This window comes from Branchiostoma floridae, unplaced genomic scaffold, assembly GCF_000003815.2.
Source record: "Branchiostoma floridae strain S238N-H82 unplaced genomic scaffold, Bfl_VNyyK Sc7u5tJ_1511, whole genome shotgun sequence".
Classification (NCBI taxonomy): Eukaryota; Metazoa; Chordata; class Leptocardii; order Amphioxiformes; family Branchiostomatidae; genus Branchiostoma; species Branchiostoma floridae.
The window spans coordinates 4,471-29,819 of record NW_023365735.1 but is presented as its reverse complement, the minus strand read 5'-3'; the positions used below and the strand labels follow the sequence as shown (position 1 = coordinate 29,819).

General features: G+C 41.9%; 3 protein-coding genes across 3 annotated transcripts in view; 1 reads left to right on the top strand and 2 right to left on the bottom strand.

Annotated features, from left to right (window-relative positions):
• LOC118407965 (metal regulatory transcription factor 1-like) overlaps positions 1-13,291 on the bottom strand; it is a gene marked incomplete at its 3' end in the record, with an annotated part of 17,061 nt that extends 3,770 nt beyond the window's left edge. The window contains 2 exon segments of the mRNA XM_035808571.1: positions 787-918; positions 12,491-13,291. Coding sequence (XP_035664464.1) covers positions 787-918; positions 12,491-13,131 — 773 coding nt within the window.
• Positions 13,292-13,375: 84 nt separating this feature from the next.
• Positions 13,376-18,506, top strand: LOC118407956 (proteasome assembly chaperone 1-like). Its single transcript, XM_035808544.1, has 6 exons — positions 13,376-13,573; positions 14,220-14,332; positions 15,054-15,265; positions 15,868-16,066; positions 17,744-17,880; positions 18,432-18,506. The coding sequence occupies exons 1-6, from the start codon at positions 13,473-13,475 to the stop codon at positions 18,504-18,506; spliced, it is 837 nt and encodes a 278-aa protein (XP_035664437.1). The 5' UTR covers positions 13,376-13,472.
• A 1,351-nt stretch (positions 18,507-19,857) lies between these two features.
• Positions 19,858-25,349, bottom strand: part of LOC118407968 (CAAX prenyl protease 1 homolog) — a gene marked incomplete at its 5' end in the record, with an annotated part of 5,975 nt that continues 483 nt past the window's right edge. The window contains 6 exon segments of the mRNA XM_035808573.1: positions 19,858-20,557; positions 21,967-22,110; positions 22,702-22,839; positions 23,220-23,401; positions 24,166-24,307; positions 24,883-25,035. Of these exon segments, the coding sequence (XP_035664466.1) occupies positions 20,330-20,557; positions 21,967-22,110; positions 22,702-22,839; positions 23,220-23,401; positions 24,166-24,307; positions 24,883-25,035 (987 nt within the window).

Here is a 25,349-nt window from a genome sequence, read left to right as displayed (position 1 = left end):
AGTGTGAGTACTTACTTGTAAGGTTTCTCCCCAGTGTGAGTACTTACTTGTAAGTTTCTCCCCAGTGTGAGTACTTACTTGTAAGGTTTCTCCCCTGTGTGAGGACGTACTTGTAAGGTTTCTCCCCTGTGTGAGTACTTACTTGTAAGGTTTCTCCCGTGTCAGTACTTACTTGTAAGGTTTCTCCCCTGTGTGAGTACTTACTTGTAAGGTTTCTCCCCTGTGTGAGTACTTACTTGTAAGGTTTCTCCCCAGTGTGAGTACTTACTTGTAAGGTTTCTCCCCTTTGTGAGTACTTACTTGTAAGGTTTCTTCTCCCCAGTGTGAGTACTTACTTGTAAGGTTTCTCCCCTGTGTGAGTACTTACTTGTAAGGTTTCTCCCCGGTGTGAGTGCTTACTTGTAAGGTTTCTCCCCAGTGTAAAAGGAAAGGAAAGTGATCTCGATTCAGTTTTAGCTCACTAAAGAGCTAGTCTTCAACTGGTCATGTCAGAGAAGAATTATACAGTATTTACAGGTTGATTGTAGCGGGGAAATTCCCCTTGCTCTTTTAACAAACAATGGACCATGGCTTAATGTCCTGTCATAAGGACTGCAACCCTTTCCGGTAGCGTGCATGTCGAGTGAGCGATACACACTCCCACTCACTATCCGGTGTAGTGTCAAATTCACAGCTTCTATTTCGAGTGGCAGGGCCACTAACCACTGGACTACGCACGCTACCACTTGTGAGTGTGAGTACATTTTGTACTTACTTGTAAGGTTTCTCCCCTGTGTGAGTACTTACTTGTAAGGTTTCTCCCCTGTGTGAGTTCTTAGGTGTTTCATGAGGTCTGACCTGGTAGTGAAGTACCTGGTGCAGCCGTCTGAGTCACAGTTGAAGGTTTCCCCCGAGTGAAGACGCTGATGGGCTTTTAACCTGTAACAAAAGGTAGAAACACATCACAGAGAGTCAATGTGTGTATGCAGTTTACATTTACAGTGAAACCTGTCTATAGGGGTCACTCAAGGGACTGACCAAATTTGGCCCCTATGGGCAGGTGGCCCCTATAGGCAGTATGGCCCAAAAAGGTGCATTTCACCACAAGCAATAAGTGACAAGGCATTCAGCTTCCACTGAGTATTTATTGACAATAGTATTAAGGTTATACACTAAATATGAGTTTAAAACAGTTTAATGAAATACATTTGAATTACTGCTACAGCACTGTAGCTGTTCCCTTATTTCTGTATAGTAAAAATGTATGCCAATCATGACATTAACGATTTAGAGCAGGGCTTTAGCCAGCTCAAAATTTTTTTCCGTCAGCCAATTACAATCGTCGCGAAAACCGCGAAAATTAATTAGAAGGACTGAACTGAGACCTTGAAAAACGGGTTTTAATGAGATTATCGTATGCGTAAGGGCGCCGACACACATTGTCAACAATCATAACAATAGCAAAACAAACAGTGTGTGGCTTTTACGGCCGTGGACGGCGTCCCCAAGCCGCCTGTAGCTTCCACCAAGGATTTTTGTCTGTCAAGGTTGACGGATTGGTTTTAAAATTTTTCCGTCAGACGCAGCAAATTTCCGTCAATTGACGGAAAAACGGACGCTGGCTAGACCCCTGATTTAGAGAGAAGACATACTCTACTATTAACATATATATAGACATTAACTCTAATCTGAGTCCGACACTAATCTGAGTCTTGCCGTTCTCGGAATCTGCCGAATTACCAACGTCAATGCGTGTCCCTCGGGAGTCGAAGCCTTCGACATCGTACGTCTGAGTAAAAACTGACAGACATTTGCTTGGTTCTCTTGTCTTTTATTCAGTTGGAATTGTCTGAACACGAAGCTAGTCAGCGCCGCCATTTTCCTTTGTTCCTCGATCTCACTTTTTCTGAGCTTGGGTCACAGCGCGAGTCTCCGGCAACTTTGCCAATCGAATAGACAAATCTTGTAAATGCCGCTAGTTGCCAGCAAAAATTAGACGTTCAATCACTACTGATGACAAGTTCATAATCATTTCTAAGCATCAAAACACCACAAAAACTTTCATTTGTTCACGAAGGCTTGGCTTGACTTGTCTGCATGTGCCATTATGCCGAGATGGTCACGTCCAAATAAAACTTTCTCTACGTAGGCTTATTTCTTTAACAAAAATCCAACTAAGTCTAGTTCTCACATAAATAATGGTGATTTAATTGATTTTAATCATTTCTATACCATAATTACCGTATTTCATGCTATACATCAGAATTCTTGTTGCGAAATTTTACCTTGGTAAAAATGGAGTCGTCCACTGACCCCAATTGAACTTGTTCATTTGCTGTAGCGACGCCATCTTGGAAAATCACGCAAATAAGATGCCGATATTTTTGGCCCGCGGAATACGAAAATTAGACCAGCGTACATGGATTTCAAGAACATATAACATCAGATACATGAACGGATGGTCTACTTGTAAAATCTGTCCATATAGTCTTCCAGTCTGCACAGAAATGACGATGTAGAGAAGGGTACAGTGCAAAGAGTCTGGGGCGAGAAAAAACGCCAACAACTTGGGTGGAAAAAACTTCGCATAAAATCACATAATTTTGTATACTGTTTCTTTATTCAATGTTTCCTTCGTAAATCGTCCAAGTTGAGCCTACATTTTGCTGATATATTGCAGAAATTGAAAAAAAAAGTGAACCCCGCGTGGGTTTAGGGGGGCGGAACGCGGCCGGCCAGGTGACCGCTATCGGCAGTGTTGGCATAGCGGCCGGACCGAAAATCGTCTGGCCGCGACCGCATTCGACAGGTGACCGCTATAGACTATTTCTTAATGCTTAGGTCAATGGGAAAAATCCAAGGGACCGACAAAAAGTGACCGCAATGGCCAGGTGGCCCCTATACTCAGGTGACCCCTAAGGCAGGTTTCACTGTATTAATAACAACAGTCTTGCACGTAGCCAAGGCTACTTGAATTGCATTGGAGTTTACAATTGCTTGGCTTGCAAACACAACTCAACAAGCCTTCTAGGTTATGTGAAGTCTGATCTTTCATTTATCGCACAAATTCTTATCTATAGTTATCTTTCCTCTAATCTTGCCGAATCTTGTTACATAGTAAGGGCACTGTGCCACATGATTTGATTATATGCATGACATCCGCACAGACATCACTTTTCGGTCATTTCCCCAAAGGTTCTAAGCACACCGTAAATTGTATAAAGCAGCTGCAAGTTTATATGTCATATATGACCTTGTTCTTGTTCTTGTTTTGTTACTGGGTAACACCCCTTGTGTTTGTTGGGGCAATCCACCCAGGGCGCGGTACTGCTGTCTTATTGGCAGTTCCTTAGGTGTTGTAACACCTTATCCTTGAACTTGACGGAGTCTGTTTGAAGAGTTATTGAGTATGGTAGACTATTCCAGTCGGAAGTGGTTCTTGGGAAGTGTGGGTATTTGAGACAATCTTTATTGGTCTTAATGAGTTTATATGAGTTTGGGTGGTTATGTTGAGATTGCCTTGGGTTCAGCTGCAAATAGCAGTCAACCGGCAGGGCTAGGAGACATTGTCTAGATTTCTGGAGAATTGTGAGTCTGCTGGCTGTTCTTTTTTTTTTTTGAGTGTATCCCATCCCAAGTCCGAGACGAAGTAGTGGCACTTGACTGAAAGTTTGGACAGTTGTTCATTTAAGATTAATCTGGCCGCTCTTTTTTGGACCAATTCTAGTTTAGCAATAATTGACCTCAAATATTGAAAAACTGCTACAGATGACTCGTAGAATGCTAAAGTCTGTCCTAAATTCAAAGAGGAAGACATGAAAAAACAAGAAATAAAGAATCTATTCGTAAGCATAGAACCATAACTTTCGTGACCACTTACATCTCATAATGAAGGTAACATTTTTTTTGCTAAACATTTTTTTATTTCCATGCTCATGCCAGTTTGGGGGTTCCCAAACAATGTCATCCATCATTCCATGTCATAAAATAAACATGGCCTGATGTTGACAAATAAGAAACTGTTGGACACTCTGCACAGCATGGCTAATAACTGATGCACAAAGATGATGATAAATGATAAAAAAACAGGTTCTTACATTTACAAAAGGAGTGGATATATTCAACTCATCAGTGGCAAATGCTCAACCTAATGGAACATGCTTGTGTTGTATTCTATCTAACGTAAATATCTTTTGGTTGGGTGGTTTAACTTCAAGATAATGATATCTCAAGAAGGCAAAAATAGATTTTTCCCCTTCCTATGGTTTTGTCTAACACCAGGCAGTTAAACGCATAAAGAAAAATCTGTCATGGTCTGACAGAAATCCAATTTTCTGCTGTGGAGTTCCCCGTGATGGCTCCATGACCAGAGATAGCCATCTTGAAACACTCATGCAGAGGCTAATTGCACAGGGCTCGAAATACTCTTTTCTACATACCTGCACTGGTGCAGGTGGCATTGAAAATTACCTGCACCAGACAAATTTTACCTGCACCACTCTGAATTTAGGAAGTGTGGATCATACTGAAATTGTTCATGAACCATTATTTTATTGTTGTAACAATCAATCAGCTAATAACAATCCACATGCACCTACACCATATTTATGTATAAAAACCTAGTACATGGACCAATGCAGGTTAGGTGCAGGTAGACATCAGAAAAACCCGCACAGCTCCAATTTTATCTGCACTACCCTGCATATGCAGGTGGTATTTTGAGCCCTGACAAGCGATGGTATATGGCTGCAAGTGTGGCCTTAACAAAATATGCAGCAATAGAAGCAGCATCTCCAGCAAAATTATTCTTCATTCAAATAATGCATAGAAATGTAAGTTGATTTAGCATTACATTGTATAATCACATACTTTAAGCAAAGATATCAAGTTACCAAATGAAGCAACTTCTAAGACATTCGATACCTTATGATTAGCTTTATTTGGTAAATCAAGTTTTGATTTAAGAATAAGGTAGAACTACTATTATTCAACACACATATTGGCCTGTTCTTCTATCAGCAAATAGAGTAAAATCAAACAGTTCACGCATGCACTGTTTTAACTTTCACTAAAGTTTCAGTACAAAGTATATGACCATAATGGTCAAGGCCTAGGAAAAAAATGTTGTGTTTCCTGTTTCCCTACTCTCATGTCCCTAATAAACATACCTTCCGGAATAAACATACCCCCCGGACAAATCGTCAATATCTAATAAACGTACCCCCCGGAATAAACATACCCCCCGGAAAATTACCAAATTGACATGTATTTAACTGTGACCATGCTACTTCTGTCCAAAGAAAAGGAGATGATAAGCAGGTAGGTCTTTTTATTCATTTATGCCTAAGGACCACATCAGTTAGTTCTATAAATGATAAGCTGAAGAATTTACTATAGATATCTTGTTTGATAAAAGGTAAGTTAAAATTCGCAGTGAAACCTGCCTTAGGGGTCACCTGAGTATAGGGGCCACGTAACTGGCCATGCGGTCAGTTTTCGTTGGTCCCTTGGATTTTTCCCGTTGACCTAAGCATTAAGAAATAGTCTATAGCAGTCACCTGTCGAATGCGGTCGCGGCCAGACGATTTTCAGTCCGGCCGCTATGCCAACACTGCCGTCACCGGCGCGTGGCCGGCCGCGTTACGCTGCGCTAAATAGTAAATTATCCACGAGGGAATCACGTTTTTTTTCTGTACTACATCAGCAAAATGTCGGTTAAACTTGGACTCTTTCTGAAGGAGACATTGAATAAAGGAAACATTATACAAAATTATGTGATTTTATGCGAAGTGTTGTTGAATTCACGTGGCGTTTTTTTCTCATCTCAGACTCTTTGCACTTCTACCCTTCTCTACATCGTCATTTCTGTGCAGACTGGAAAGCTATATGGGCAGATTTTACAAATAGACCGTCCGTTCATGTATCTGATGTTTTAGGTTCTTGAAATGCATGTACGCTGTCCCAATTTTCGTATTCCGCGGGCCAAAAATGGAAATCTCCGTCTTTCGGTTTTGTCTCCAACATGGCGTCGTAGCAGCTGTAAACAAGGTCACTAGGGGTCAGTGGACGACTCCACTTTTACCAAGGTAAAATAACGCAACAAGATTCTGATGTGTAGCATAAAATACAGTGATTACGGTATAAAAACGATTAAAATCTATTAAATAAAAGTTAGTTATGTGAAAACTAGACTAAGGTTGATTTTTGTCAAAGAAATAAGCCTACGTTAAGAAAGTTTTATTTCGACGTGACCATCTCGGCATAATGGCACATGCATCTACAAAGGAAAGTTGTGGCGGTTTTATGCTTAGAAATGATTATGAACTTGCTGTTTTTACCGACGAATTCCTGTCGTTTGGGAGAATTTGCGGCGTCAAAACTCATATCACAAGGGAAACGAAGTTATAGTTGTTATTTTTACGTCCAGCATTTATTATGTGAACGAATCACTCTTCCGCCTCGCTGCCGAAAGCGCATGGAACCACAAGACCGGCGGGAAATTCCTCGTTCAAGGTGCTGGTTTACGATGTAAACAGAGACTATAAACTACTACTAGATTAAAACTAAAAGTTATTTATGTAAAAGTTGTATTTCAAAACGCCAGTGTGGTGTTTTATTTTCCCCCAAGAACAACATTTACTTCGTAGAGTCATAGCGAGATCGACCGAAATCACCGAAAGAGTACCGCGTACGCGCTCATGGAAATCCGCGCCGTTTCGCCCGAAAAATAGGGAATTTTGAGCAAAAATACCGCGGAAATATGGGCAGCAAACCCCAGAAATTCAATTCTTTGAGGGTCCTGGCTAAGCAAAGCCCCAATTTTCAGAAAAAAAATAAACGTACCGTCCAAAATAAGAACGTACCGGGTGGATTGTGAGGCTGAAAAAAATAAACGTCCCGGTACGTTTATTAGGGACATGAGAGTACCTACCCTAGAAAAACCTGCCGACCCTAGACTTTTTTTTTGGGGGTGGGCAGAGGAGTCACAGTTTCCAGTTAGAATTTTTATTCAGCCTGCATCCTATTGAAGCAAAAACACTGCTTGTCCTATCTATTGAAGGATAAATGTATCTATTGTACACAAAATTAAAGTTTGACATTAAAAGAGAAGTGTCCTCATGCACTTCAGTTTACTTTGTTCGACTGTATTGTAATATGTATCACTAGAGTTTTGGCCAGCCTAAAAAAAATTACAAGAAAAAAAAAAAAGACAATCCCTACCTACCGACCCTAATTTTTTCAGGACTGAAACAGGAAACACAACATTTTTTTTCCTAGGCCCAATGCACTTATACTGTTATAGATTAAGTCTCCAAGTAATGGTAAGCAGTAGTTCCAGAGGCTTGTCTTGAGGATATTTGTTGGGGAGTATTTCCCCCTTTTTTCTGCACTTTCTACAAATTGTCAACTGGCTCTTCGACTTGGAGGTTCCTAGTGGCTGGTAAATTTTTACAATATGTGAGTCACAAAACATGAACTACCCGGTAGGTCTGTACACAGCGTGCTAAATTTGAGGTTTGTTTATATTATAATGTTTACTGTATGTGTTTTTCTAATAATCTCAAAAATGTAATACTATATGTTGAGCCTTGTGGTATGCTCCTCTGTATTTTAAGCCCTGTTTATAAAAGATATCAAGATTAGCTGTTGGTACCAATACACATGAAAAACAGTGGGACATGTACACCAAAACGCTAGAAAAAACATGGCAAAAACGTGACATGGCTATTATTCCAAAAGAAACAAAAATAACCATAGACAAACCTCATGTGACAATCAGAGTTGACAAAGAATGGCAGATGCCACACAAAAGCTTCTCAAATAATTAGATTAATTTCCATATCTAAAAATATATGTGAACATCCTGTATTTTGCAACGCAAGAATCAATGTGCGACAATGCTCTTTTACTTTTGTTCAGATGAATCAATACACAAAGCACTCTTATCCACACACTCTAGCACCCTTCCGTGCACTGGGCATTTGCATAATGAACGAGCCACTACATCAGACTTGTTGTACTCATTTGCAGTGACGAGAAAGTCATGTTTGCTGCTATTATGTAAGCTCTTTGCCCATGTAAGGGGAGGAGTGCTCAATACTCTACTCATATCATAGTCAATGTAACCACTGGCGCAATCTCGCTTGCTAACCCCCAACAGCAAAAAGATTGCGCCAGTGGTTACAACCAAGCGAAAAGATGGCGCCAGCAGTTACTATAGAGGATTATATAATAACAGAGGATGGCACCAAGGCTACAGTAGCCAAAAAAAAATAATTCAAACTTCCTTGGAACCTAGTAGGTAAATATCAAACGTCAAGAAATCGCCTGCATCATTACAGAAATGATTGGCTTATCATGCTGCATGCTTGTGGAAGCAAAGTTGTTTCCATAGTTGATAGTGATAGTAGATAGAAGACCGCCAGTGCCAGAACATGAAACACAATTATATGTGAGTACCCTAATCTCCAAGCAGATCTTTGGTAGGGAAAATCAGAATGCCTTCGCTAACCCTCTCATGTCAGAAAAAGACAAACTGATAGCTACATCCATGTATGGTTTCATTGTAGTGTATACTACAAGTACAAGGACTGCTGTCTGCAAGACCAGTCAATCTGTCATCGACATGTACGTGAATAATGTGCTACTAATACTATTGACAGGATAGTCTAATTTTTTTACTACACTTATTGGCAAGATGTTCCTGTCAACAAGACATTCCTACAATAATTTTAAGCACTACAGACATTGTCAGACAGGATATTCCTTTTGTCCAGACTTGTGAAAACACCACAAGATCCTGTCAACACTAACCCCACTTCACTTCACTTTATTTGTTTTTCCAGGGCAATACACTCAGGTCCTGAGTCTGACCTAATTTCAGTCAAGCCTGGCATATTGTACAAAGACATGTCATTGTACAACTGCTGAACATCAAACACATTTTTTCCCCAAGCAAAATCCTGTACAATGGTGCAAAAATATAACATTTTGACATCTCTTTAGCAAGAATGATTACCTTCATGATAAAACAAGGATATTGGTAACATAAAACATAAAGATCAGAGATCACGCCCACAGGCCTCTCAAGTTCTGCAAATAAGGTTTGTGTGTTAACAGGGGTGCCTAAGCATTTGCACGAACCCTATGAGATTTCTTACGAACATTATGTGATACGCACGAATCACTATCATTATGTGAAAACGTATGAACCTTATGAAAATCACACAAATCACTATGCATAAACGTACGGACCTTATGTGATTCGCACGAATCACTATGTGACACACACGAACCTTATTTTAGTTATATGTGATTACCACAATCCTTATGCGAAACCGGAAATTCCTGTGCTTCCTGTCAGTAAGTCACTACTGACAGAAACATCATGTCAATAGCCATGCCCTTAACATTGAAGCGTCCTTTCCCAGACCAATATAAGGTGTAGCCCGCCCCGTGTTCTGTCAGTGAGCCCTGTTCTGCAAACCGCACTTCGCTAATAGCTGCGATGTCTATGTCCAGCTTAGCAAGCTCTCTGGCTACAAGAGCTGAGCGCCTCTGAGGTCTGTCACTTTCATCACTGTCCTGCATCGTGCGTACGTTCCAGCACGCAACCTTCAGCATTCTTGATTTCTTCTTACATTCTTCTTTCTTACCGCTGGTATGAGATGCCCGTTGGCCACGGCGAACCAACCAGGTGTGTGTGAGACAAGCGGTTTTTAAGCCACCTTTTCTAGGCTCTCCTCCATCTGGAGCAAGCAGCGCTATCCCTAAAGAGCAGTGTTTCCGCCAGAGGGGCGTCCACCCGTCCATCGACGGTCTCATTTCGTTTTGGACGGCTTGAACGCAAACAGAGGCCGTCCTCTTAAAAAAATGCGACCCACATTTTGTCGAGAAATCTGTACAAAGTCGATAAATGTAAACCGCAGTTTTGTGTTTTGTATTGAAGCTAGACGCTTGGGGACGCCGTCCAGAGTCAGAAAGCCGCTTACTGTTTGTTTTGCTATTGTTATGATTGTTGACAAATGTGTGTCGGCGCCCTTTCGCATACGATAAAACCCGTTTTTCAAGGTCTCAGTTATGCGAATTTTCCCTGCCACATTTCGAAAACTTGGCGGTAGGTCGATCTCGCTATTACACTACAAACTAATAGTTGTTATTGGGAGAAATAACTTAATAGGAAAACACACTAACTTTGTCTAGATATTAAAAACTTTAGTCTCTGTTTTCATCATCAATCATCGTAAACAAAACAAAACACGATGACCAGAAACATGTGCCCACCGGGTGCTTGGCACGGGAAATCCAAGACCTCTTTCAAGTTCGTTATCGGCAACACAGCGGAAAAATAAAGTGTTCACATCAGAGGTGATGGACGTAAAAAACATCAAGTATAACTTTGGTTCCTTTTTATATGAGTTTTGAGCCCGCAAAATCTCCGAAAACGGCAGAAATTTTCGGGATAAATACGCATCAAAAATGGCGGTCGGTAGTTGTTGTGTATCCTAGCCAATCACAGCGCTAGTTTCCCGTGACGTCGCTAGCTTTCCCAGATCTCGCGAGAAGTCACCACGTGAGATTGCGGGATTTCGGCCGCCATTACGCTCACTGTCGCTGATCGACGATATTTTCGTCATTTCTGAACGCAAATTTCTCGATCTATGGAAGGTTTTAGATGATTTATAAGTATACTACAACATAAAAGAGAATATATACAAATGCTATTTCTTTTTTGAAAGCCCAAGAACCGTTTCTAGAACTTTTTAAAAGTCGTAGTACCCGTTCGGTGCGGCATACCGGTACGCGGCACAGATCATAACACTTCGGCACTGAACTTAATCGGACGTTAGTTGTTTTGTTTTTTCTTGCGACAGTTAACCATTAACTTTAATTTTCGCGATTTTACAATTAACTTTAATTTTCGCGGTTTTACAATTAAATTTAATGTTCGCGGTTTTGCAATTAAATTTAATGTTCGCGGTTTTCGCGCCCCAAGGTGGACGGCCTCCCAGCTGCGGTCTGGCGGAAACACTGCTAAAGAGGGCTGCTTGGTCGCTCGAGGCGCTGCCGAATGTTGCTGTTGCCTCAGTCAGCAAACAAGCGACCCATGTTCCCGAGCCGCCTACATGCAGAGTTGAAACTGCGACTCCCAGTACCATCTAGTACCTGTCGTTCCGCCCCTTCTCCATCGCTGTAGGACTTCCTTCCCGCCTGCGCTGCGTGGGTTTATAGTGAAGGTTGGTTCGCGCAGCCAGCTTCTGCTGGCACCAACTCCACTCCTTAGGCTCCGCATCCTTCTACAGTGGCTCAGTAGACTAAGACGGCTGTGGCGACCTCGGAGCTGTAGGTTTTAAGGACTGTCCTTGTCCGTGCCCCCTCAACGTGGTTTAGCCCGCCTGCTGAAGCGTTGTCTGCGGTGCATCATGGGTATTAAGTGGCAAGACTATGTAACGAACAACGAAGTCTTAGGGAGAGCCAACCTTCCAAGCATAGAGACAATGCTGATGTCAAAGCAGCTACGCTGGGCTGGCCACCTGTCACGAATGGAGGACTCCAGAATGCCCAAAGCTGTCTTCTATGGAGAGCTGTGCCAGGGCAAGCGTGACAGAGGAGCTCCCAGGAAACGCTACAAGGACCAACTGAAACACCAGCTCAGCTCAGCCGGCATCCCAGTCAGGGAATGGGAAAATATTGCCACAGACAGAAAAGCCTGGAAAGCTGCATGCAAGAGAGGAGCTGAAAGCTTCGAGGCAGCTCGAAGAGAGAGAGCAGAGGAGAGGAGAAGACGAAGGAAAGCTGTGGCCGACCAGCCGCCATCTGCACAGGGCTTCATTTGCCCATCCTGCACCAGGAGGTGCGGATCGAGGATTGGACTATATAGCCACATGAGAGCGTGCAGGGGAGACCGAGGACAACCTTCCCAATGATCTTCGGACACGAAGAAGCAGCCATCATCATCAACATTGAAGCAGATATCAAAACCTTACAAATCACATGGAAATGAACCAAAAATAGAATAAGCCCTCTCACAGCAGAGATCAGAATGCATGCGTGGCAACAGGAATTCTTCGTATGTCAAGACTCAAAGGTCTTCTAGGTACAGTTCTTGTCTCGACCCCCGTTTCGATTTGCATAACAATGTCCAGACGGATTTTGTTTACTTTTTGTGTGCCTTACTCTTTGACATATTACTGCACGCACATGCGTCCTAACTAATGTGAGAAGGCTTATCCTTGGTAATATGACAAGACTCAAAGGTAAGGGCCTCAAAAAAGAAAACAGTCCTTGTCTTGACCACTGTTTCGATTTGAATAACAACGTCCAGTCGTTATTTTTCTTTTATTATTATTAGTGGGCCTTTACTTTTGACGATGTACCTAGAAATCCTGTCGCCGCACAAGCGCCCTGACCTCTGTGAAAGGGCTTATAGGAGCATTATCAAAAAACATGTCGTTTCTACGCTATTGATTACATAACCGTGACTCAATGTTATGTAATAGAAGGTACATACCTGTATAACGTGTTGAAGGATTTTTCACAGTCCGCTGCATCACAACTGTACGGCCGCTCCTTCGTATGGACCCTGACGTGAATCTTAAGACTATAAGACGTTAAGAAGGCCTTGCCACAACCTTGCTGCTTACAAACGAACGTGTAGTCCTTGGTGTGCGTCTTCTGGTGTGTCTTAAGGTTTCCAGCGGTACTGTAAGAACGGTTACAATCGGAGTACGTACAGCGGTACCTCTTCACTTCCTTACTGTTTGTGGTGGGACATTCGGTCTCTAGCGTTAGCGTAGCGTGGTCAATGTTGGTGGGATCGGGCATGTTACACCGCCCCGGGGTGATAGAGAAGGTGATCTGATCGGGAGATATGGTGTGGTGGATGTACCCCTGTGCAGAGTTGTCGTCACCCATGTCCGAGTGTCCGTGCGAGCTTCCATCTTTGCCATCTCCACACTCGGAGTCCGACGCGCCCTCGATGAAAATGGAGGTCCTATCGAACCCTGGGTGGATGAAACTATCGTTTGCGAACGCCTCATCGTCCTCGCCAAGTCCATTGCCTCCCGTGTTGCCGTTCTGGTCCGTTTGGAAGGAATCCTGCGAGGTTTCGTCCTCGAAAGTTTTCTCCTCCAACCTCGGTTCGGTCGCCATCTTGTGTTCCAGGCAGGGTCAGGTTACTTTGACAAACAACAAGGGGTGTGCAGGAGTGCTCATAAAAATACTCACAGATGCAAGCGTTACATTCCTTCCAACAATCTCACCTCTCTTTCCAGTGCATTTTGAAAATCGAACTGCAAAGTTTTCATCGGAAATGTACCTTGAAAGAAAGTTTGGAAAAAAACTGACAGTCACTCTCGAAACGCTAAGGGCATATTTTGCCAAATAGATCCGTGTGCAAAAGACATTGGTGTCGGCGGCAAAAGGCGGTACCATTTTCTACAAGATACCCCTTTTGACGCAATGGTACAGTCTAAAGGTTAGAGGTCATCAAGATGGCAGCACCTCTTGGTTGTGGATACGGAGATCTTGTTTTGGCGTCTTCTAGAGCGGTTGACGACGAAGAAGAAGAAGAGGAAGCAAGTCAGAAGCCCAGGTAGAGTGTAGAGAAGACATCGTCCGTCTTGGATTGTCCATAGATACTTTGATTTTTAATCTGAAGCAGAAATACGAGAGGTGAACTATGGTGACTGATACACCTTGCAAGTCATGGTGCACATGTGTTCTGTTTTGGGTGTTTGTTGACACTTCATGTGTCACTTTGTGTAACCACTTACCAGTTATATACCGTGGTTACTTAAGAGGGCACTTAAATGTTTGGCAGTAGTTCCTTGAAGTTGGTGCGTTAACGTTACAACTTATACAACAACATATGAGTTTTGAAATACAAAAGCGCCTCCTGTCGATCCTAATGTGCATGTCAAGATCCTTTGGTCTTGTTAAAAAACTAGTGCAGAAAATGTCTCCATTATCATGAAAATGCCTTGAAATCTATTCAAAATGTTAGACATCAAAATACCCAGATGCAAAATAATATTTTCCTGACCATTACATCCGATTTCGGATATTTTCAGAACATACACCACAAGTTGCTGGAAAATTCTAGTAGTAAGAATTGGCCAAGTACTGAAGTAGACAGATAATATGCATGCCAGAGGAGCTATTCGGCAAAAACATGCAGTTGGCCACACAAGTGTCTATCATCCATGGCTTGAAAGCTGTTTTTGTGTCTCCTCCCCCAGTCCGTCAGCCGTGCTGAGATGGTCAACCCAGGCGAAACAGGAGATCAGCGAATCTCCCAACGACTGTATCGAGTGTTCGGCTCTCATTGTGGCAATCGGGCCAGTGGCAACAGGTAATGGGCTGCAACTTTGTCTCAATTGTTCCTAAACTGACACAACTGCTATAATGTTGTATGCTATAATGATAAGAGATATAAATATAATAAAGCAGAAAAGTAGGTTTTGAGACAGAAATGTCAGTTTTTCTTGTACCTTAAAAGGGAATTCCTTAATAATGCCTTTCAATCTTGCTGAATCAATAAAATTTCCTTTTGAGATCTATGATAATATTTAGTTTTATTAAGTAGTATGTTAGGTTATCTTTCAAGATTTGCCTTACATTTTCAGGATTTATCCACACATACCTGCTACATGTACATCAGGAGACTGAGATCCTTGGAATGATCGGCAGCGGTCTGTCGGAGGACACCTGTAAAACCTTTGAACAGACCTCACCTGTTGATGTCACCTGTTTCTTACACCTGTGTTTTGTGTTCTTCTATAGGTTTCATCCACACATACCTGCTACATCAAGAGACAGAAATACTTGGAATGATCTGCAGTGGTCTCGTCAGAAAACACATGTAGCACCTTTGATCAGTCCTCACCTGCTTCTTACACCTGTGTTTTTCTTTCTGATGTAGGATTTATCCACACCTACCTGCTACACCAGGAAACAGAGATCCTAGGTTTGATCGGAAGTGGTCTATCAGAAAACACCTGTAACACCTTTGAACAGACCTCACCTGCTGATGTCACCTGTTTCTTACACCTGTGTTTTGTGTTCTGTTGTAGGATTTATCCACACATACCTGCTACACCAAGAGACAGAGATCCTTGGAATGATCGGAAGTGGTCTGTCAGAGGACACCTGTAACACCTTTGAGCAGACCTCACCTGCGGACGCCACCTGCTTCCTGCACAGACTGAAGTCGGCGCCCAGTGTCATCGTGTGTCAGTGTAACGTTGACATACCACCTGAGATGATGTTCTCATGGACTCAACAGGTCAGTGGGCAGATTTACAAAGTAACAGAAAAGAAGGCTTTTGTTTTGAAATGTCACTAGGAATTTGTTTTCCTTTCCATCTAAATGCACAAGCATGTCTAACCCTCACCTATAAAACGGCTTTTGTTTTGAAATATTACTAGGAATTTGTTTTCCTTTATATCTCTGTGCAAGCATGTCTAGCCCTCACCTATAAAACGGCTTTTGTTTTGAAATATTACTAGGAATTTGTTTTCCTTTATATCTCTGTGCAAGCAAGTTTAACCCTCACCTAACAGAAAACACCAGGCAATAAACCACATAGTGAGTGAATGAGAGTGATGTCTGTCTATGTCTTTTCTTGTGTGTCATATGACATATTGAATTAAAGGAATTTGCAAACAGTTAATGAATAACTGTTGAGTCATGGTTCTAGCCAGTAGCCTGGATGCCAGCCTTGCTTAGCTTTAGTACGCTCTCTTATTCCCTTGTTTTTGGCCCAAAAAGGAACTGAAACTAGTGAAAGAGCACATTAAAGCTAACATGGCTGACTCTCTGGCTATTTTGGTTTCTGTTTTGAAATATCAATTTTCCTCCGGTTAAATTCTTGTATTTTCTTCCAGTTATTCTCCTGTATCAACATCCACAACACGTATGTCGGGATCCTGGCCAGCGCGCCAGTCAGCGAGTTCCGCAGCTCCGTGTCGCTGTCGGACGTCACGGTCCCGTTTCTGCGCGGACTGAAGACAAACCAGTTCCACGGGAAGCCTGTCTGTCCGTACCTGGAGCAGCCCAACACAGCCAAGGGGCTGCCGGCCTCAGGTGAGGTTTAGCTTTAAGTGTCAGCTACCCTGCAGAATGCGGTGTAGGTTGTCCTGTGGCAAACCTTTGTACCAAAGGGTTGACAGTTTGAAACCTAGACTGTACTGAGTAGTACATAACAGTCCTCCTGGTACCCAAGGAGGCTGAATTGCGAGGACATTACAATCATGTTCCATTTTAAAAATACAGTCAAACCTGCCCGAGCGACCACCTCTTCTCAGCGACCACCTGGCCATTTCGACCGCTTTTTCTCGGTCCCGATTTATTTTCCCATTGACGTAAGCATTAAGCGACCTTTTCTCAACGACCACCTGGCCAACGCGACCGCGACCGGCCCAAATTGGGACCTATAACGACCGCATCATTTTCAAGATTGAGGTTTTCATCGATTTTTTATGATAATTAGCGCGATTTTGTTCCGAAATCAGCCAGTTTGCGTCGGATTTTGGGGTTAAATTTACAGTTTACAGTGTGCGTGTTGTATTTGACATTGAAGACCTTGCTTCTTTGCGTGCGTGCAGTGTGCTTGCTATTTGCCATTAAACACAACGGCAACCATTTATACTTTGCATCGGGAATGTTTTGAGACGATACTCTTCTTAGCGACCACCTGTCCAAATCGACCGTTTTTTCCCGGTCCCCCGGGTGGTCGTCTTGGGCAGGTTTGACTGTACAAGAATTAGCATTTACGAGAATTAACTTAACGACGTTAAAACAATGGATCAGTCATGACAATAGTTTCTAGTTAAAATACAATTTCGAAGTACTACAAATTTGTTATGTTCAAAGAAATCTGCTATTCACAGGCTTAGACTTTACATAGGCTTTTAAAATGTCAACATAACAAAATTGTAACAACGAGTTCGTAAGTCACCATGAGGAGGCAATACATGTAATAGTAAGAGTGTCACTGAGGAGCTAGAGTTCGTTAAGTGGCCGGGATGGCCCTTGTCCTGTAGTGCTTTGACCCACTGAGTGACTGTCTTGTACATAAGCTGAGATCTAATGTGCATATAACTATATTGATTGTAGTTATTAACTGGAGCAATGAGAGGACCTTGCAAATGACAAATCCAAATTTTGATGGACGCTGTCTAAGCAAATAAAATCAGGTGAAGCTAAACTGATGTGCAGCACAGAAGAAAGGCAAATCTGCAGTATTGAGCAGTTTAGCCATTATATATAGCTGATGGTGTAGGTCAATTTTGACCAACGGTGGCAATAAATATATTGAAAACAGTAGAGGAATTTGCCATTGCATGCTGTATATGAAGCCTGAACATGTTATCTGTCCTTATTATGACCATTAGAAAAATAGCATAATAACACGATAACACTGGACTGACATGCATTTTTACGTTTTGTCTGCCTCTCCTTCCAGTGCTGACCCATTGTCAGGTGTACCGTGTCCCTGTTGTGTTGTACATGTGCTACTCTGACTCCATCTATGTGGAGATTCCTGTAGGAAAATAGCTCTGGTCTGGGTAAAATAAAACTGATTTATATTTTTCTGTTTTCCCCCTCCAGTGCTTACCCACTGTCAGGTGTACAGGGTGCCTGCTGTGTTGTACATGTGCTACTCTGACTCCATCTATGTAAAGATTTCTTTATTTATTTATAGCTCTGGGTAAAATTGGACATTGGACCGATTTATATTTTTCTATTTTCTCCTTGCAGTGCTGACCCATTGCCAGGTGTACCGGGTCCCAGCTGTGTTGTACATGTGCTACTCTGACTCCATCTATGTGGAGATACCTGCTATCAAGGCCTTCCTACCTGTGCTGAAGGGCACACCTTTCAGGGACATCGTACAGGTAAGAGCTGATTCTTGCTATGTTCAACTTGCATACAACTTTCCATTTGATGTCATCATATTGTCTATTAACAAACAAACCACATGAAGATGCTACTGCTTAATTCAATTACCCGCCAACATGGTCTTCGGAGGATTCAAACTGTACTTAGTATGGCGTCAATTCTCTCTCTGTCAGTAAGTCTGACAGAGAGAGAGAGCCTATATACTCTCCAAGTGCAAGCAGAGGTTGGGCTCTGGCTGGTTTTGTCATCTTTTTAGCTGTTTGGGAGATTTTTATCTTTAACATCAGGTTTTTAGGGTGTGTGTCATTGACTCAAGAATGCCTGGATGAATCGTCTCACTATTTGGTTTGTTTAGTGTCTTAATGTTTGGTTTGTTGGTACAGGGGTATGTCTTGGTATGGCTTAACGGTAGTCTGAGAGTCAAAACTACAAACCTACCACATGAAATGCAAGCATCTTGCATCCAAAGAATTATTACTCATTACTTAACACACCAGTTTTTGTACAACTAAAGGAGTAATTTTATAACTAGTGTTGTTTCTTTCAGGAGAACCCACATGCAGACATCACCCTCAGGAAACTGGTGGAGCTGAGAGCCCTGCAGAATAACCTGTACACATGACACGGTAGTCCTATAAGTAAACTTTGTACGAAACATCTACTCAATTTCCCAACTCTGTGCAGTTTATTCAATTAGATGTATCAATAGATCTATTTCTGATTGGAGTCATTGCCCCACAAAGTAACCTGTACATATGACACAGTCTTCATACGAGTGTTGTGGACTTGAAAATAATGGATAGAATAGAAAAAAAAAACTACAATCCAATTTGCCCACTAGAAACTATGTCATGTTTATTCTATTTGGGTCTAGGCTGGTCAAAAGACTGCAAAACTTTCATTGGCAACCAAGTTATAGGCACACCTACTGTTAGGTAGCTGTATTCTTGTATTGATGATTGTAAGTCTATAAGATATGTTTTTATGAAAAAAGAGGTGAAGAAAAACTGTAAACTTTACCAACCTTGAAGTTGTTTATTTGGTCAATGTTTCTATATTGACATTCAAAGGTCTCAGTAGGCATAACATCGAAAAAGTGATTTTTCAAGTACATTGTATAAAGTACATGTACAGTGTAGGAATGTACTACCTTAAATAGTCTGATAACATATCTCACAAATTAAAAGATCATTTGAAAGTACTTGCCTGATGGATGGACGTTTTATTACAATTAATGTACATTACTTTCCATAACTATCAGAAAACTTTTGCTAAATGTTATAATCTCAAATGGTCCTTAATGTGGAATGAATGTATCTTAGGTCAGTTCAACAAACTTACTTGTCTGTTGGGACAAAATGATAACCAAGATGATAAAATTGTTAGAGCCAGAATACTGAAGTCAATAGGACACTTGACACCATCCAGGTTTCATCCACTTCCTTTGCAAGAAATTTTTTGGTATGGCCAGTCAAACAATAGTTGTAAACAAAAATACTCTCCAGTTGTGTGCTATAATATCCATGGGACCATGTATAGAAAAATGTACAATTTTCTTATACATGTAATAGTAAGTTCGTATCATACTTGGAAGTACTGTTACCATTAAAGTCTCTCATGTAGAATCTTGACACATGGTAAAAGATGCACTTGTTCATGTTTAACCTCCTTAACTGTACTATGTCTGAACAAACAATAATAGCCCTCCATCAAAGCAGCATGGTTTCCCCTACTCATGAACCTTCCCTTGTGATAATCTTCAATGTTACAGAAAGAGAAATAACAGGAATAAAAGCATGCTACTTATAAAATCCTCCAGTATCAAGGTTTTTGGTCATTGCCTCAAAAATTCGAATAACATAACTTACAGTAGATGCAAGTCTTAGTAGCATTACATTAGGTTTTAGAGCAGAGCCTTTAAAAGTTTGGAAATGTCAACTAATATCCAAGCAAAACCTCAGGTAGAAACATAGTACCAGCCCATGGATACAAACTACCACCAAAAGATCTGCTTGGCAACTCCTTGGTAACATGATTTTTTTAAAGCTAACTCTTTACAATTTAAATTGCCTTACAATAATGTATCATTGCTAGGGATGGGTAGCAGCACAGACAATTCAGGTACGGGTTCGGTTCAAGTCCAGAGGTTCAGGTCCCGATCTGGAGCTGAACCTGAACCTGGACCTGATTGTGAAAACTTGTGAATGAGGGATTCAAACATTGGTCCAATTTGGTAAGTTTGAATGTGGAAACTTGATATTTTCTTGAACCAGTAAGCGCCAAAACATGTAAACCCCTGCCGACATACTGTAATCTGGTCATTTTCTACCCGGTCCAAATCTGGTCCAAAGAGTTTTTTCAGACCGGTCCAACAACAAAATATGTTTTTGTACTGGTGCATCATACCGGTACCCACCCCTAACCAGTGCCCTGAGAATGCTCGCATTACTGCTCCTTCTGTTTATAGTCCAGCGCCCGTAGTCTCTCCAGGAGGCCAGGGTGAGAGTAGTGCCAGGCGGCATATAACCAGTCGTGCACCGGGAACCCCAGGTTGTCCTTGTTGAGTTTGATGAGCGCGGTGCACAGGTCGGCTCCCTTGTTCAGACCCAGGGCGAAGGTGTCGGCCTGGAACTCAAACCTGCGGCTCAGGACAGTCATCAGGAAGGATAGCAGCTGGGAGAAACAGGAACGAACGTTTAAAGGGGAACTCAACCCCAGAAGGCAAAACAAGAAATCTTTTAAGAAAAGCTGTGCATTACCGCGTATTTTATGACTGAACTGCTGAGAGCGACACCTAGCTTCTTCAGTAGGAAATGCAGCAAAAGGGGATATTGGAAATTTACCTCATTATCATAATTTATGTCACATGAATTATTGGCACATTAAACAGGTTTTGTAAAACTTTTTGACCCACAATGAATATGCATTATTTTTCATTACAAAATAAGTTCCTTCTGATGCAATTTGTGATATATCTTTATATAAACATGGTGAGTTAAAGCGTAGATTTATTACGCTGGACCACATACAGTAACATGCGTCTAGAAGAGCATTTTAATACTCGCCTGGAATGTACCATTGTTTAACTAAGCCATGAAACTCGGCCGCGATTAGCCGCGAGTGAGCGAGCGAGCGATTAGCCGCGAGCGAGCGTGGTCCAGTGGATTGGCTTGCCTCCCTAATGTTTGTGTACCCTTAGGGGTCAACTACATATGAGTATGGTCATTGTATCGAATGGTCATAACTAATTTTGAACTGTCACCTTCCAGCAAAAAGAAGGGCCTTTGGAAGGGGCTTTGGAAGGGCTGGGTTAAAAGGTCCGTCCATTGATCCAACCATGGAAGAAAGCTGGCATAAGGCATTGCCGCTGGTGCGGCAATGCAAAAAAAACTGTGCTTGCAACTCAAATGTGCTTCTGACTACTTGTTTGCCTTAGCAACACTCTCTCACTCTCTCTCTCTCTCTCTAGCTCTTATCTGAAGTCTCTCTTTCACACTTTCTCCCTCATGGGCCATGGAGCTCACTCTCTTATCTAAACCCTTTTTCTCTTACATGCTCTCTCATCAGAACTCCATCTCGCACGCTCTCTCTCTTTTGCTGTCACACTCTCGCACTGTCCCTCCAGGGTCTTTGACAGGGAGAGCATATTAAATCCTGCTCCCTATCCTTAAATCGTAACCAAGGCAGCCATCGTCTTCCCCTAATCTATAACACCCTCATGTCACGTGACCACCCCTAGGATACGTGATGATAAGAGTTGACAAAGAATGGCGGACGCCACTCAAAAGATTCTAAATCTTACCCAGGGCTGTCTCCAGGACCCGTCCTTCCGTCCAGGGACAGAAATTTGCTTGTTGGGACGGAAAATAATTTTACCCCATCCGTCCCAAAAATTACATGAATCGGTTGAAAATGTACTTTCATGAGCTTAAAATGAAATGTTTTACTGGGAAAAAATCAACAACATGGGCTCCCAAACAATGGGTTTGACGGAAAATAATAAGCTGGAGACAGTCCTGATCTTACCCTTTTTATGTCAAATCAGTTTGATTTCCTTACAGTAAATATTTAAATAATCTCACCTCATTATACGGGGAGAAGATGAACTGGAAGATGATGAGTAGACCGATGAGAGCCGGCTGGGAGTCGGGGAAGCCGAACGCCGCGTACAGCTCCTTCCAGTTACTCAGCAGGGCAAACAGGAAGAAACACAGGAATGTGTTCACCTGGAAAAAAATTAAAACCCTTTGGTTAAAGTAACAAAATAGACCCCTTTTCATACTCCGGTGCATTTGGATCAGTGGTAATTTTTTTAATGTAGATTTTATAACATTGTTTAAGTGGAGACCCTTTGTTTTGCCAAATGCACCAGAGTTTGGAAAGGGGTCTACTGGTCTATTGCTCAACAGAGAAATACCCCCCAAAATACAGCATTAATTTTACATGCTGCAAGTTTGAACAATATACCTTTGATACCTTCTAACTCTGTAGTTTTATTTTAGTCTACAACATCTCTTTAATACAAACATTGCTCAAGCAACTGGATAATTTTTTTATGTTTTGTACTCCCTGTAACATGTGGTGTTAATCAGCATAGACTAGAATGTTAAAACTGTAACACGCAAGCATAGTAGAGGGACCGAGTGGGAGATTAGACCTCTCAAGATGTCTGAAGAGACTCTGAGATTTAACTAGTAGAAATTGCAGTCTGGACTAGTGTCAGTAATTACAACCCTACCAAGAGGTAGAAGCAGTCCGAGATGACGTAGGATGTGTCCCTGCCACATACTAGTTCGAGGCTGTGACCTTTGACCTACCTGACTGATGATGATGTTCTTGAGATTATGGCCCAGTTTCCAGTGACCCAGCTCGTGGCCCAACACGGCCAGAATCTCCTCATTGCTGCAGCCGATCTTCTTCTTCTTCTCCCCCTCCTCCTTAGCATCTCCCTCTCCCTGGTTAAGTAAAATAAACACACAACTTCTATATCAAAGTCTTTCCCATACTACATGTAGATAGTGCATAGGGCTGTTTCCATCTCCATTCAGTAGCCTCTGGGCCACACAGCTTTTGTGCAATCACTACAGCAGGGCTGGTGGTTCTTATGCCAAAAGATTGTATTTTCGGCTGCTTGTAGTATGTTCTTTCAGCATAAGAATCTTCCTAGCATAAAAACCTAGCTGTGATATGTTGAAAATCGTGAATCAGCACTTCCCCCAACAATAAACATCAAACCTCAGAAAAGGTAACCAACAAACCTATTAAGTTTCTTTTATTTCTCTTTATGAGGAAGCAGTTACGCAGATACCTGCATCAAAACAAACTAAAAACCCACCTTCTGTTCAGGTTCGCTGGCCGTGTCCGAGCTGTCCTCAGATGACCCTTCCCCGGCAGCCTCCCCAGCTGCAGCCTCCTTATTTACAGGGTTCTCCTCCAGCAGCGTGTCGAACAGGACGATCCTCTTGTTCTTGTAGAAGCCGAAGAAGTAGGCATTGCTATGGGAGGATCGCTTCGAACCTGTGGAGGAATAGGATGTAATATTCAAGGCTTTGAAGTCAGTCAGTCAGTCATAGTCATACTTTGAAGTATTGCGGGTAAAACGTAAAGTGTCACTGAAAAAGACGGGATGCTATCTGAAATGTCTGATCATTTCCAAAATTTTTGGCATAAAAACGTAGAGTGTCTGCATTTACATAATTAAGCATCGCTTGCTGAATATGCACTTTTCTACATGAAAATTGGCACTGTGCACCTAATTTTGTGTGACTGTTACATCTAGATATTTGTGAAGGTTAAATTAGTAAAGGGAACATATAGATATAGCTGCAAACAGTTGTCACATCACCCAACTACAATTATAGTACTCTGCCAGAGGTTACCCTCCGTTCCAGAGTAACAAGTGTACAGTTATCAAGTCAAATATCTATTCAGGGGATACCCTTCTGTCTGGAGTTGGTGATTCACTTCAAATCACCCGGATGGAGGCCTGGCGAATCTCCATACCATATCAGCCACACAGTGATTTACATCATCCACCCAGACAGGAGACCTGGCGCATCCCCGTCTTGTAATTAGCCAGCAAAAGGTATGTCACCCCGTAATGGGCGGTATAACCCCGCTGTGACATGTGCAAACATGTGTGTATGGCGGCTTTGAAAAGGTGTCCTTTCACACCTGTTCCGCCATACCCTCAATTGCCATTGTATATGGAGAATCCTTATAAATAGATAAATAAATAAATAAATAGTAAGTGCTGTCAAATGAAATAGTGATAGCAATACCTTCTACGACAAAGATTTTGTACAGAGGAAAGTCGATGCTAGCTGCCAGTGTCTCAATCTGTGTCCGGAGGTCTCCATCGGGGAGGGGCGTGAAGCGATCGAACAGCGGAGCAATGTAGTCTGCGTAGATGAAGATCAGGCCCTGATGTGAACAAAATGTAAGGTTTTTCTAAAGTTACAAAAGGATGACATTTTTCATTGTTGTCAAGAGATCTTCTTTATACATTACAATGTTGATATCACGTAGCAAATGCAGGACATTTCCCTTTTGATGTTTGTTTCTGGATATGAAAGAGTAAACAATCAACTAACTCATAAATGTTATTAATCATGATTAATAACATTTATGAGTTAGTTGATTGTTTACAAATCTAGCACAGGATTTGTGATTATTTCTTCATTCCTCTTGGCACCCTTTATCTATTCTTGCTACTACTTAATCTGTACTTAAGATGTAGTTGAATACAATACAGCTTTAGGGAAGAGATGTTCCTCCCATTACTCCCATAAGATTATAGAGGAAGTCATTGAAAAAAGTTTTAAGCTTTCATTATTGAAGAAGTTTCTAGTGTTTGTTTGTGCAAGATGTTTGTGAAGCCAAAGTCCTAAATGGGGTTCAATTCAGTCACCCTTGTGAGTCCTGGCATGACTCTATATAGTGACTGACATAAGGAGTCTCATTCTGCAGTAGATGCAGGAAAAAGGTGCTCCACTCACCATGGTAACGACGAAGGTGAATAGCCAGGCGTAGATGAAGAAGTAGTCTCCTCCAGCCTTGATGATGTAGAGCAGACCTGCTGCCACGGGCAACGAGATCAGCTGGGTCACCACAAACTTCTTAGCAAGGTCCTTAAAGTAGAACCCAAGGGTCTGGTGGGGAGAATGCAGGGTTGATCAGACACATTTCACACAAGTCCATAAAAAAGTTTAGGAGAAAAGCAGGGTTGATCAGAACAGACACAAAGAAGTTTAAGTATTAACTTAAGGCCTGGTCTGGAGAAAAGCAGGTTTGATCATATTTACTCCACCTTCAAATACCTTGGATAACATCCCACTACCCCTGTGGGTCAGAAATGCTATGGAGCTATAATCTCCAGATCTTGCGGTGACAAAAGATAGTATCATAAGTTTGGGAAGAAATTAAGCCGGCAGAGGAGTTTCATTGGCCATGGCCACGGCCACAG